Below are 13,660 nucleotides of genomic sequence, written 5' to 3' on the forward strand. Positions count from 1 at the left end.
TTAAATTTGCTATTTTTAAAATATATTTCTCTTGGAAAGGAGGGAAAAAATACAATGTTGTTCTCTTACCCACTTAAACAAGCTTATAGTTTTTTGTTTTTTATTTTATTGAGTAGGTTATTGCCGAAATATGGAAGCGCTGGGAAGTGCGTGCTCGAATGATCGAAAGACAAAAGTGTATGCCTTGGCTACAAATTAAAATATTATTTTTCATAGCTCGGTGTTTACAAGGGCAAAGAGCTCTCTGTCATGAGACATTTTGCTTTTTTTCCTTGCATTATTATCAACCATCAGCATTTGTTACACTCTTTGTTTTTCGATCCAAACAGAAGTCCGTTTTCACAGACATACATTTTAAAAAGATATAATTCACGGTGTAGCTACAAAAAGAGCATACTATATTTTAATCAACACTGAAACACATATTTGTTAATATATAATTTGATTTGTAATTTATATCAACTATTGAAAATCATCAGTCTTTCACAGAGTTTCCATCAGTTTCATTCTCAGAGTCAGCAGGTCGATGAAGATATTCTCACCCTTTTTGTCTAAAGCTTTTCCCATTTCAATCACAAGGAAGTCACACTTGGTTGTGAAATGTATCCCACACATCTAAATCCCCTCAAATCTATTCATCCTGCTGAACTGACAAAAATCCTTTGCATTATTGTTTCCTCAAAGTCTTTTTGGTTGGGATAAAACTTGTTTATTTACTAGTGTGCCTTATGGATTGTAAATGGTTTCTGTTTGTGCGTTTTCAGATGGTGACCTTAGGCCTATCTTAGTTGAGTGACAATGTTAAACTTCAAGAGGAAAAGTATAGACAGTCTAGCAGTTCTCCTGAATAATAAATCACCAAATTCTGAGGAATTACCTGTTATCTTTTGATTAGGAATATCCTGATAATTTGTGTACATATTAACTAATTAAGTTTACAATATATATATAGGAAGAATACAAAACAAGTCTAAACTACTCAAAAAATTAATATCAAGTAGGCAATAACAAAGCAAAGTAAGAAAGTATCTTCAATTACAGTGTTATCAATTTTTCTAATCGAACCCTGAAGTTAAATAAAGCTACCATGATTATAAAATAATTATGCCCAAAACGCACACTGTCTTTACAGTATGAACTGCCGATAGCCTACAATCATAAATATCAATGATTACACATATAACTAGAAAAAAAATAGCCCAAGACCTCGGATAACCTATGTTCAAAAAATAGTGTAAAAATGAAACAATTTTCTCAAGGAAATTTCACAAGTAGCCAAATTAAGAAACGACTAAATTAAACGTGAAAAGACCGAAATAGCCTATTTTCTTGTAAAACGTAGCTACTCCATAATCCTTATTTTCAACTTCGAAAAACGTGTTTTAGCAGCGTGTAGCATTCACACATATATTGCAGATGTGTGATGATGATTTCATTCGCCTCTTGGCATGACTCAACACTATCCTGGACCTTTTTTTGTACAGGTCATATTTTATGGCCGTATGTTTTAGATGATAGAAGACTGATATGAGACATCCGGAAATATAATTTGCTATATTAGTTTTATCTCTGTCCAATTTCTCCTTGAAAACATCGACGCTTCTTTAAACACGTAGCTTTGAAAAGGCATGGTAAAATAAGTTGTGTGCATGTGCACGTGGCATTGGTGACTCCGGTATAGAAATATTCATTATACATAATTGTGTTATAAGCTACCTCAATGCTTGCTCTCTGTCACATACATAAATCAAAAACACACATTTCGATTTTTTGCTGTATGATTGTATGCGTACTTTAGTTAAATCTAATGTTAAAAATCACATTTGCAATAACCAGAACTAACAAATACATTAGCTATACGCTATATTCAGCATTAAATGTAACCTAGTATTGTATAGCTACCATAATTAAGATTATCTAAACCTCCATTTTGTCTTGCGCCGCTTCATTCTAACCCGAACACGGCGAGGTTCGATCGAACGCCCGTTTAACTGAGAACATTCTGCTGCTCCCATAGACATTCCATGTATGGTTCAAAAAAGCATTGAAATAATCTTCTTATAACATCCAGTGTAATGAGAATATATAAAATGTGACTGCATATAATCAGTGCTGTCTAAAAATGTAGGCCTGCATTATAATGCACATCCCATAAAATATAAAATTACATAAATGTAAATGATTATGGCCATGATCTTTGCCTTGTTCGCACTGCAGCCACTGTTTTAAATCAAACGATAATCGAATGTCGTGTGTGTATAACTATAGGCCTATTATAAATAGCACATTGCAAAGAAATATGGTATAAACTCGTAGTTATTAAAACAGTGACAAAGTTGTATTACGGCATGGTATTTTGGTCACTATATTTACAGTTCATGTCATTAAATCATAAAATGTTAATTTACTTAGGCTATATGTCTATCTGAGCTAATTTTGTACTGTAAAATGATAACACAGGTGGCAAAATGGAAGTCCACATTATGACTTAAAGTTTATGATAATTATTTTCTCCAACAAAGTAACAACACCAAACTATAAAAACATAAATAAACCACAAACACTCCACTGTTATGAAAACAAAAAATAAGAATAACAAAATCAAAAAAAAAAAAAAAAAAAAAAATGATAACGCGCACAATTTTGCAATGCCTCTTTCCCTTTTACGTCTAAAAAGTCATTTAGACAATAATTTACCTTACAAACAGCGATCATTTCTTGTTAAATATACATTTTGATCCGTAAATTCTAAATGAAATCATATTTTACTTTTAAAAACATTTCTTACAATATTATAGTAGTACATTTAGGAATGTAGACCTATTGTCTCTTTAAATGCATTTAACGTTTTTACAGTAGCATTTTTACATTTTCTTAATTGCTAACATGTTTACAGTGGATAATAATGTAATAAGCATAAATTCCGAATGTCACTCTTTCATGGGCCGCTCTGAACTGGATCATGACCAAGGGCAGTTTTGATACCGTGGGAGGGTGATCGACTCGTGATCATAAAAGTGACGTCAGCGTGGCAACCTTTAGCAGGCACCGAGGCTGAAGAGGGTTCAGAGAATCTGGCCAGGTAGACGAACCGTCAGGTTACAGGGAAACCTGGGTCTAAGGAGCCAAGATCAATTGTTTGGGTGCATATTATGCACTGGAGTCATCAGGCGGGAAGATGTATGTGAGTTATCTCTTAGAGAAGGACAGCAGTATGTACCCAAATTCCGTCAGACACCCAAGTCTAAACCTGAACCAGAATTTTGTAACCGCACCTCCACAGTATCCGGACTTCACAGGATACCATCACGTCCCTGGAATTACCAACGACCCTCACCACAGCCAAACTGGAGCCTGGAACCCCGCGTACCCTCCTCCAAGAGAGGAATGGACACCTTATGGGCCAGGAACTGGACCTTCAACCTCGAGCACTGGTCAGCTGGGCTTTAGTCCTCCAGAGTTTTCATCTGTCCAAGCGCCCGGCCTTCTTCCATCTTCATTAAACTCGTCAGTCGGTCAGCTGTCGCCGAACTCTCAGAGACGGAACCCGTACGACTGGATGCGTCGGAGCGCTCCGCCGACAAACTCAGGTGCAATGCTGTTGTTACACTTTCAAAAGTTTAAGTAAATGATTATTATTATCAAAGAGACACATATCTATCGGATTCGCAAAAAGCCACTTTAAATAAGTCCAGTTATGTAGCGGTAAAACTGCTAAGCTAGATGCCAAGGCCACAGCTTTACGGCGGACAATAGTTTCTGTATTCACGCGTTTGTCATGCTAATAGTGATTCTTGTGAGTCTCTTTGCTTTGAAGTCACTCTTTGTTCTTTTATAGAAGTCTGTTGAACACACGGATGTGCGCGTGTCATTAACAACATACTAAAATAGCAGTAAGTTTAAAATAAACTGAAAAAAAGGAGTAGGCTAAATAAGATAGTCATGTAATAATTCATGGGATTATGTTAACACAATGTGGCAGTCAGTTAGATAAAGCATCTTAAATTTAATGCAGCTTAAACTTTAATTATGTGGATCTCGCTGATTATGAAAATTTGAAAATGGAATAAAAATTAAGAAATTTTAATATGTTTACATGGACAGTTGGACCTAATATTTCCATCAGATGGGTTATAATGATATTTGGAATTATAGTATTGCAATTACTTAAAATAACTTTGATATTTCAGCATATTGTTGAAGAAAATTAGTTCAGTTTCATTTTTATCATGACAGGGACCAACTATAACTCTCATTAAATAATTTTATGCCATAGAAACATAGAAATCATAGACTCAAATTGGTGGTAATCTCTGTTTGAACACTATTTCACTCATAGTCTTTAATACAGATAAGCCATACACTCTAAATGTTGGGTTAAAAACAACCCAAGTTGGGTTAAAAATGGACAAACCCAGCGAATGGGTTGTTTTAACCCAGCGATTGGGTTGTTTTAACCCAGCGGTTGGTATAAATGTTTGCCCAACTTGCTGGGTAGTTTTATTTAACTCAACTATTGTTTAAACATTACTATATGACTGGCTTAAAATGAACCCAACATAGGTTGGAAATTAAAAATCAGACACATAATTACTAGAGGCAACAATAATAATCAAAAGGTGAACATTTATTAATAAGCAATTTAATAAATGTTTATTGTTTAATTATTATTCATTACACTTATTAAACATATTAATAAATACGTTTTCAGCATACTTAGGGTTCAATTTACGATTAAACAATAGTTGAGTTAAATAAAACCACCAAGCAGGTTAGGCAAACATTTAACCTATTCACTGGGTTGCTGGGTTTGTCCATTTTCAACCCAACTTGGGTTGTTCTTAACCCTGCATTAGAATCTTGAGGCAATTCCTCAAGACAGTAGACATTAACATACATCTCAGTAACATGACTGTCAAAAGTCTGGAGCCATTAGCTCACAATCAGTTTTATACTAATGTTCTAAATGCTTATAAGTGTTTTATATCACAATGAAATAAATGGCTTTTAAAATGGAGGATTGTAAGAGTTGCTTGGCTGAGTTAATGATAACTGGAGATTATGGTCTCTAGTGAGATTTTCGATGAAGATGCTATGGTTGAGAAGCCTAATTATCTGGAGTTCCTCCCTCTGCGGCTGTTGCCCTAGACAGGCGGTGTCCTTCTCTTTGCCGTGTATGTTTTAATATTTAACCTGGCGGCCACTTAAGTCCCCTCTTGCCACTGACAGGGTAAACTAAGTTTGAAATATAGAGACATGATTCCAAAGACCTTTATAACATGGATATCTTGGTGTTTTATAAATGTGTGCTCTTAACGATTGGCTTGATTAAGGGAGCAAACACTATGTTCCCATAGTTACTTTTTAATAGAGAAGATAAACACATAACTACATTAACTCAAAAAGACCCTTTATTTTTATCGCATTATCATTAATTATAGTCGATTTGATTTCTCACAAAACATTTTGTTTCGAATCATCCCTTAGTGAGCATAAGATGTACTTCATAAGATAGGATAAAAATGGAGAAAAGCCTTTAAATGAAACAAATTTACATTGAATTATTCTTCTATAATGTGAAGTGAAAATGATTCATCAGATGCCATGCGCCGTGAAAAGAAAAGGGACGTGTAGAATTAATTATTCACCATTGTTTGTTTACATTTGTAATCGATTATTAATTAATAATTGATTTGTTGTGGTGTTTTTCTTTTAGGAGGAAAGACCAGAACAAAAGACAAATACCGGGTAGTGTACACGGACCATCAGCGTCTGGAGCTGGAGAAAGAGTTTCATTACAGTCGTTACATCACAATAAGAAGAAAGGCAGAGCTGGCGACAGCGCTCAGTCTGTCAGAGAGACAGGTTAGCTGCTTTAATACAGTCTACAGAAATCTGACAACATATTCTTAGCCTAATCACGCATACATAACTAGATTATGATCATTCACATGCAGTGTTGGGGAAACGCGAGTTACGTAATCAGATTACTTTTTCAGGTAACTAGTAAAGTAACACAATACTTACTATAATGCATTTACTCATCTCACTTGCACAAAAACAGATTCAGTATTGCTCATAATGAATATGCAAAATGCTGAATATTACGCGAATCTGGGATAATTAAATGTTAAATAATTCAAATATACTTTGTGTATTTAATCTCACTTTATTTTGTTGCTGACCTTCGATGATCCAATTCAGTCATGCTATTAAGCAAAATTGACTTTAGATAAACATTCACATCACATTTGTGTTTTGTTTGTTTTTTTTCTGAAATAAGAGTGTTGAACTTTCTTTTTCTGCATCCTAGTTCTGTAATGCAGCATGGCCAACACAATCTCACAGCAATTCGTAACTTTTCACATTTTGGCGGCTAATCCGTATGAATTCTTATCTCATTTTATGTTTTCATACGATCTGTTTAGACCCCAGTGACAGGTAGGTTTAGGGGCGGGATTAGGTGTGGTCCTTCATAATGAAATTTTTTCTAAGGGGCTGTTTATACGACACCGTTTTGAGATAAAAACTGAAAATATTTTTATGCGTTTTGGTCGTTCATTTACACGACAATGACTTTTTAAGGGGGTCTGAAAATGCAAACTTTTGATTCACATTTCTGTGAATGTGCAAGACTTCAGATTTATTTGCCACTATAGGGAAATAACAAGAAGAATATCAAAGTGCAGTAAACTGTAAAAATAAGGTGGATAGGCATAAGTGTTTGGCGTGAGTGCTCTGTTAAAGAATGGAGTGCGTAGTCTTTCTTTAAGTGAAGTCGGCAACTACTTGTCTGGCATGCGTAATACAGCATTTTTAGTCATTTTTGTGGATCCATGTGAACAGGGATAGTTTGTCAGCTATACAAAGAAAAAACGTTTCCATTTTTAATACATTGTTAACTCATAATTTTTTGTACAATTCAATTTATACGGAATCGCCACCTATGTACAATAGTTATGTTTTCCCGTGAGATCGGGTCGGAATGGCAGAAGAGTTGAAAGGTTTGTTTGAGCGGCGCCCTCTATGGTACAGGCGTGAATTTGCATTTCCTTTAGCCTCATTTTACTTTGGTGAAAGGGCCTTTACATCTCTACAGAGCCCCGCACATGACAGGCAAGAACAAAAAGTAAATTGTGCATACGATTTACTAATTTGTTCCCTCGATTTGCTAAATCCTGCAGACGTTTTACTGTTTAGTTCCCTCAATTTGCTAAATCGTGCACGTGATTTACTAATTTGTTCCTTCAATTTATAAATTGTGCACACGATTTACTAACTTATTCCTTTGATTTTACTATTTCGTTTCCTCCATTTATACGATTTACTAATTTGTTCCCTTGTTTGCTAAATCGTGTGGACGTTTTACTACTTCGTTCCTTCGATTTGCTAAACCTTGCACACAATTTACTAATTTGTTCCCTCGTTTTATAAATTGTGCACATGATTTACTAATTTGTTCCCTCGATTTGCTAAATACTGCAGACGTTTTAGTGTTTAGTTCCCTCAATTTGCTAAATCGTGCACGCGATTTACTAATTTGTTCCTTCAATTTATAAATTGTGCGCATGATTTACTAATTTGTTCCCTTGTTTGCTAAATCGTGTGGACGTTTTACTACTTCGTTCCTTCGATTTGCTAAACCTTGCACACAATTTACTAATTTGTTCCCTCAATTTATAAATTGTGCGCATGATTTACTAATTTGTTCCCTCGATTTGCTAAATCGTGCACGTGATTTACTAATTTGTTCCTTCAATTTATAAATTGTGCACACGATTTACTAACTTATTCCTTTGATTTTACTATTTCGTTTCCTCCATTTATACGATTTACTAATTTGTTCCCTTGTTTGCTAAATCGTGTGGACGTTTTACTACTTCGTTCCTTCGATTTGCTAAACCTTGCACACAATTTACTAATTTGTTCCCTCGTTTTATAAATTGTGCACATGATTTACTAATTTGTTCCCTCGATTTGCTAAATACTGCAGACGTTTTAGTGTTTAGTTCCCTCAATTTGCTAAATCGTGCACGCGATTTACTAATTTGTTCCCTCAATTTATAAATTGTGCACACGATTTACTAACTTGTTCCTTTGATTTTACTATTTCGTTTCCTCCATTTATATGATTTACTAATTTGTTCCCTCGATTTGCTAAATCCTGCAGACGTTTTACTGTTTAGTTCCCTCTATTTGCTAAATCGTGCACGCGATTTACTAATTTGTTCCCTCAATTTATAAATTGTGCACATGATTTACTAATTTGTTCCCTCGATTTGCTAAATCCTGCAGACGTTTTACTATTTAGTTCCCTCAATTTGCTAAATTGTGCACGCGATTTACTAATTTGTTCCCTCAATTTATAAATTGTGCACATGATTTACTAATTTGTTCCCTCGATTTGCTAAATCCTGCAGACGTTTTACTATTTAGTTCCCTCAATTTGCTAAATTGTGCATGCGATTTACTAATTTGTTCCCTCCATTTATAAATTATGCACATGATTTACTATTTCGTTTCCTCAAGTTATAAATCGTGCACTATTTTTTTTCCTGCATGTCATGATGCGGGGCTCCGTACATCTGCCAAAAATAGAACTTTTTCTTGTAATTAAAAAACAAACATGCAAGCCCAGGTGAGAAAAAAAGTTAACATTACTTTCCATAAAAAGTAAGTAACCACAATTAGTTACTTTTTAAGGGAGTAACTCAATATTGTAACGGATTACTTTTAAAAGTAACTTTCCCCAACACTGTTCATATATAAGAAATAGAAGAAAATGTTTCTTCTCACAACACAACTTTTACCTCAATAACCCTCAAAGGAAATGTTTTTTCAGTATGACTCATGGCATGTTGTTGACAGGTGAAGATCTGGTTCCAGAACCGGCGTGCTAAAGAGAGGAAAGTCAATAAAAAGAAGATGCAACAGCCGCAGCCAGCATCCACAACCACACCCACCCCACCGGGTTCAGCTCTACCAGGCAATGTTCCCATGGTGACAAGTAGCAGCGGTGGCCTGGTATCGCCGTCTATGCCAATGACTATCAAAGAAGAGTACTGAAGAGAGAAGGATGTGCAGACTTTGACTGTTAATATTTTTATACTATAACAGAGCCCTTTCACACTTCTACACACATGGTACTTTAAAATCAACATATCTTTGATGCAATGAAAAAAGAAACTGTGACAAACGTGACAAAGACTGTCTGCTGCATGGGGTTTTATTGAAAAATACAAATCAAAAGTAGTCAACAACCATTCCAAAAGTAATGAAGCAACATTCTAAGCACACGTAAATCTGAAAGGTTGTGTAATATTCTCTGGTCGTGTTGGTTTCTTTATTCTAGTACTTTATTACTGCTGTTGTTTTGTTCATCATTGTAAACTTTAAGATGTTTTGAGATTCTGAAACTGAATTAAAATAATTGTGTATTTCTAAAGTAATTTGTATTAATAAAATAAATGTTTTATTGTGGCAAATTGATTTATTTCAGACTTGCCAAGAAGAGCAGCGTTTCTATCCATCAGCTGTACGCTTTGTTAAATTGTGCCTTCCCACAGATATCCAACAAAAATTATGAACTTTTTTTTATTTATTTACTAATTTGTTCCCTCAATTTACTAAATTTTACTATTTCATTCCCTCGATTTGCTAAATAGTGAGCACAATTTATTAATTAATTCCCTCAATTTATCAAATCTTGCGCATGGTTTACTATTTCATTCCCTCGATTTGCTAAATTGTGCGTTAACGGTAAAAGACAGTAAAAATGCTACAGTAAAAAACTGTTAAAGGTGCGGTAATATTTGATATTTGAAATCACCAAAACAAACACGCCCTTACACCATCTTCATAGCTCCACCCACAAATTCACAAACATGATATGTAACACAGGCACCTCCTCCTCATTAGAGTGGACACGCCCCTTACTGCTGATTGGCTACAATTGTGTTTTGGTGCTCGGCTGATCAACTTTCAACAGCGTTTCAGAAATCGCTTTAATTTGTTAACAGAAGGTTTCCATACTATATATGGTGAATAACTATAATCTAACTGTATATTTAATGTAATTTAACAGTAAAATACTGATAAATTTACAGTTTTTGGAAGTGAAAAAGAATGTCATTGTATAATTTACAGTAAAAAAAATCATAAATTGTCATTCAAAATTCCCTGCGTGACACTTCAAATTTGATGTATTTTTGTTGAAATACTGTTTCTTAGTTTTTTAATCAGTTATGTACACTAGGGTTTTATGTTACATCTAATGTTGTTAAATGAATGTTTATTGCATTTTAGTGTCATGTGTGTTACCATGATTGTGTTTAGTGTTTGTGTAAATGACGCTGTGCACCTTCTATATTAATATTTACCTTCTCATCTTGTAGAAAAGCTGCTTGTGATGAGCTTTGATTTATCATGTGACTTTCTCAACACCATTTGTTATTGGTGGTTGTCAGTGTATTACAAAGATTCAAAACAGATGTTAGTACTCCATTAGGTTGGTAAATTAACATTATATTAGTTAATGAAATACATCTATACATTTGCAAAACCTTAAATACCATTTTTTTTACAGTGTAGAGCTTACAGCCAAGTGCCAAATTTCACCCTATCAACAAAATCACATTGTGTTGCTCAAGCATTGATTTGTCAGTTTTGAAAGTGTTTTCATATTATATGTCAGATGTTTACACGCGTTTCATCCACACTTCACTGAAATTTATGTAGAGAGAAAACACCAATGGAGCATCATCTTAGGAGAAGCCCTGTCAGTGAGAACGAGTGAATAGACAGCACTCGAGCAGAAGCTCTCGCTGTTTACACAGTGTAACGGCATCGCTGGATAAGAGACAAGTGCACACCGAGAAACTGTGAGCCATTTCATTATCAAGCACACTCTGGACTCTCTTATCAATGGTGTGACAGAGAAGCTCAGCTTGACGGGCATAAAATATCTCCTCTACCGCTTCGCTGCAACAGGACCTGTTTTATGACCACGTTAACAAAGCCAGGGTGTGGCGTCCAAAGGCCGAGGCGAAAGGGACTGTTGAGCAAACAATATGCATCTGCCTGCGTACATGTCCATTCACAGAGAGCGTCCATATGTCCACACAGAACCTCCATCAGTATTATCTATGATTTTTAAATGAAAGAAGACATTTCACATTTTCATTATGATCGATATGGGTTTTTTTTTTTCAGATATTTCAGATATCCATCTCTGAATCATACAGGAACTTTTAAAGGCTAAACCAGATCCCATCTAAATAATATTAAAATGATAACTGGTAACAAAACCATTATATTATATTCTTGAGTTCTCTTAAGTATCCTGATTATACTGTACATTAATTGATACATAGAGTGAATTCAGCTTGATTGGGACACTTTTTCCAAGTCATCTCAATGGCAAAACGTGTCCCAATCACCCTGAATTCACCCTATGAGACAAATATAGTGACATAACATTCTAATTACAAGTTGTTTTATTTAATAAAGATCTGTTTTAAATCTGTCTTGTTACCTTACATTGTTCCATTTTCTTTATCACTGCTCTATTTCTGGTAAGGGGAGTGTATAAACAAGCTTGCTGATAGCTCCCTCGTAGGTCATAAAGTTTATTGGGGGTATGTTGTAAAAATATTCTCACCACAGTAACAAAAACTTGTTGACAGTGTTCTACACACAATACTGAATGTAGTACAAAGAGAACTTTTGGTAACACTGTATTTTAAGGTGACGTTCACACTGTAAACCCTAACGCTCAAAAATAATTAATTGGTTTGAGTAGGACAAACTTAAATTAAACAAATTAGTTCAGTCATATGAACTTTTATGAGTATTTAGAACTTTTTTTTTCTTTCAAGTTCACAGAACTGATATATTTTACGAAAACTGAACTTTTTCATTGTTTTGAGTTTTATGAACTTATTTCTTTTAATTTAGACAAATTTAAGTTCAACTGAAACTGGGCTGGGATTTCTATTTCCCACCATGCTTTGCCCATGGCACTCGAAAGGGAGAGTAAATGCAAAAATTAAGTGCTTTTTTGTGCAAAGATTCAGTGGTGATTCATTTAGAAAAATTAGTTTCTGTTAATGTGGGAGAGTCCATCAAGTGGTGCATGAGGTTTGGTTTGAGAGCAAGTACATTAAATGCTTTATATTTCTGCACTCATTCAGCAAGTGCACACTACTGTTAACATGTTAGTAAATTAGCAAGTTAGCATTTTCTGAATTAACTTGTTATAGCTAGCTAATTTTGCACTCATAAAAATGTTTACATTGAGGTTACATGATCATTTTAAGTTAAATGCATGAGTGTACTCAAACATTTTAAGTTAAGAACAATTAAACTGTACAAAGTACAAAATAAATATTTGCCAGTTTTTCTTACTTAAACTTTGAATTTCTTAACTTCTTAATGGATTGCCTCAAATTTTTTGAGTTTTGCCAACTTATTTGGGTTTAAAGTGTACATGTACTTACTATAGTAATAAGTAATACACTGTTAGCCCGGATAAGTTGAATTTACTTAAAAAATTTGAGGAAACTGGTTGCCCTAAAAAAATTAAGTAATGTTAACTTAATAATTCGAGTTCATTTAACTTAAAATGTTTTGTAATATTAATTACTTTGTAGTTATTACACCTAGTATATTTAAGTTCAATGTACTAAGCAAGTTAACTTGCCACCAATCAAAATTCATCCATGCCTCCCATCATGCATTGCTGCATGAATAAATTATGAGCTGAATCGTCTTAGTAATTTTCTTTATTCTCACTATTTACATTTTGCTGTTTTTCTGTGACTTTTTAGTAGCTTGTTTTCTAATGTTCAGAGTTGATCTGTTTATCAGAATATGTTGCTTGTCATCGTTGTTGAGATTCAGACACTGATTCTTGATGTCTGTGTGTGCCTAAAATATATATATATATTTTTTGTGATAAGGACAACTTTTTAAAAAAAATTGATCTTCCGCTGTAGAATCACAGTGCTGCTGTAATCAATAATGTAAATCTAACTCAGAGATTGGGCTCTAAATGAGTTCAGTGATTCAGGTCAAATAATGATTATGTGAAAACATAATCAACACCACCTGATCATCTTTTAACTTTGCTTGTCTGGTTGGTTTTAATGCAGTTAAAACTGCCCAATCAAAATCTAATATTAAAAAGTCAAGGGTCAAGAGCTCAACTAAAACAAACCCTGACCTCGATGATGGTAACTTAAAAATTTTGATTTTCTCCTTTGGTGAAAAACTATAAAAAGGTAAATGTTTGGAAAAAAAAAATGTCCAAAAATGTTCCAACTGCTCATCAACAGCTCCTTGAATTCACACACACCACGACAAAATTGTGTCATTACCCGCCGCAAACCAGTGTGTAGGAGGCGTGGTCTGGAGAAAAACTTCATAATTTAAGTGCATTTAACTTACATTTATTAACACATTCAAATACACCCACAAATTAGTAGAATATACTTATATTTTATAAGTAATGCAACCAAACTTAAATATTTTAAGTATATTGTAATTATATTTTTAAGTAAATATAAAATCCAGGCTAAGAGTGTAGTAAATTATGCATAATTTCAATAATAACCCTAACGGTGACTCTGTTGTAAGTCCATGTAATTAATTAGTACTTACA

At 34.2% G+C, this 13,660-nt stretch overlaps 1 protein-coding gene across 1 annotated transcript; it reads left to right on the plus strand.

Annotated features, from left to right (window-relative positions):
* Positions 1 to 2,262: 2,262 nt before the first annotated feature.
* cdx1b (caudal type homeobox 1 b) lies at positions 2,263 to 9,623 on the plus strand. Its single transcript, XM_048167593.1, has 3 exons — positions 2,263 to 3,590; positions 5,717 to 5,865; positions 8,869 to 9,623. Exons 1-3 carry the CDS (start codon positions 3,179 to 3,181, stop codon positions 9,064 to 9,066), a joined length of 759 nt encoding a protein of 252 aa, XP_048023550.1. The 5' UTR covers positions 2,263 to 3,178; the 3' UTR covers positions 9,067 to 9,623.
* Positions 9,624 to 13,660: the final 4,037 nt, after the last annotated feature.

Source organism: Megalobrama amblycephala, linkage group LG18 (assembly GCF_018812025.1).
Source record: "Megalobrama amblycephala isolate DHTTF-2021 linkage group LG18, ASM1881202v1, whole genome shotgun sequence".
NCBI lineage: Eukaryota > Metazoa > Chordata > Actinopteri > Cypriniformes > Xenocyprididae > Megalobrama > Megalobrama amblycephala.

Coding starts and splice junctions, on each gene's coding strand:
- cdx1b (XM_048167593.1), top strand. CDS start 3,179: ATGTATGTGAGTTATCTCTTAGAGAAGGACAGCAGTATGTACCCAAAT. Junction 3,591..5,716: donor CGCTCCGCCGACAAACTCAG/GTGCAATGCTGT, acceptor TTTTTCTTTTAG/GAGGAAAGACCAGAACAAAA. Junction 5,866..8,868: donor TCAGTCTGTCAGAGAGACAG/GTTAGCTGCTTT, acceptor TGTTGTTGACAG/GTGAAGATCTGGTTCCAGAA.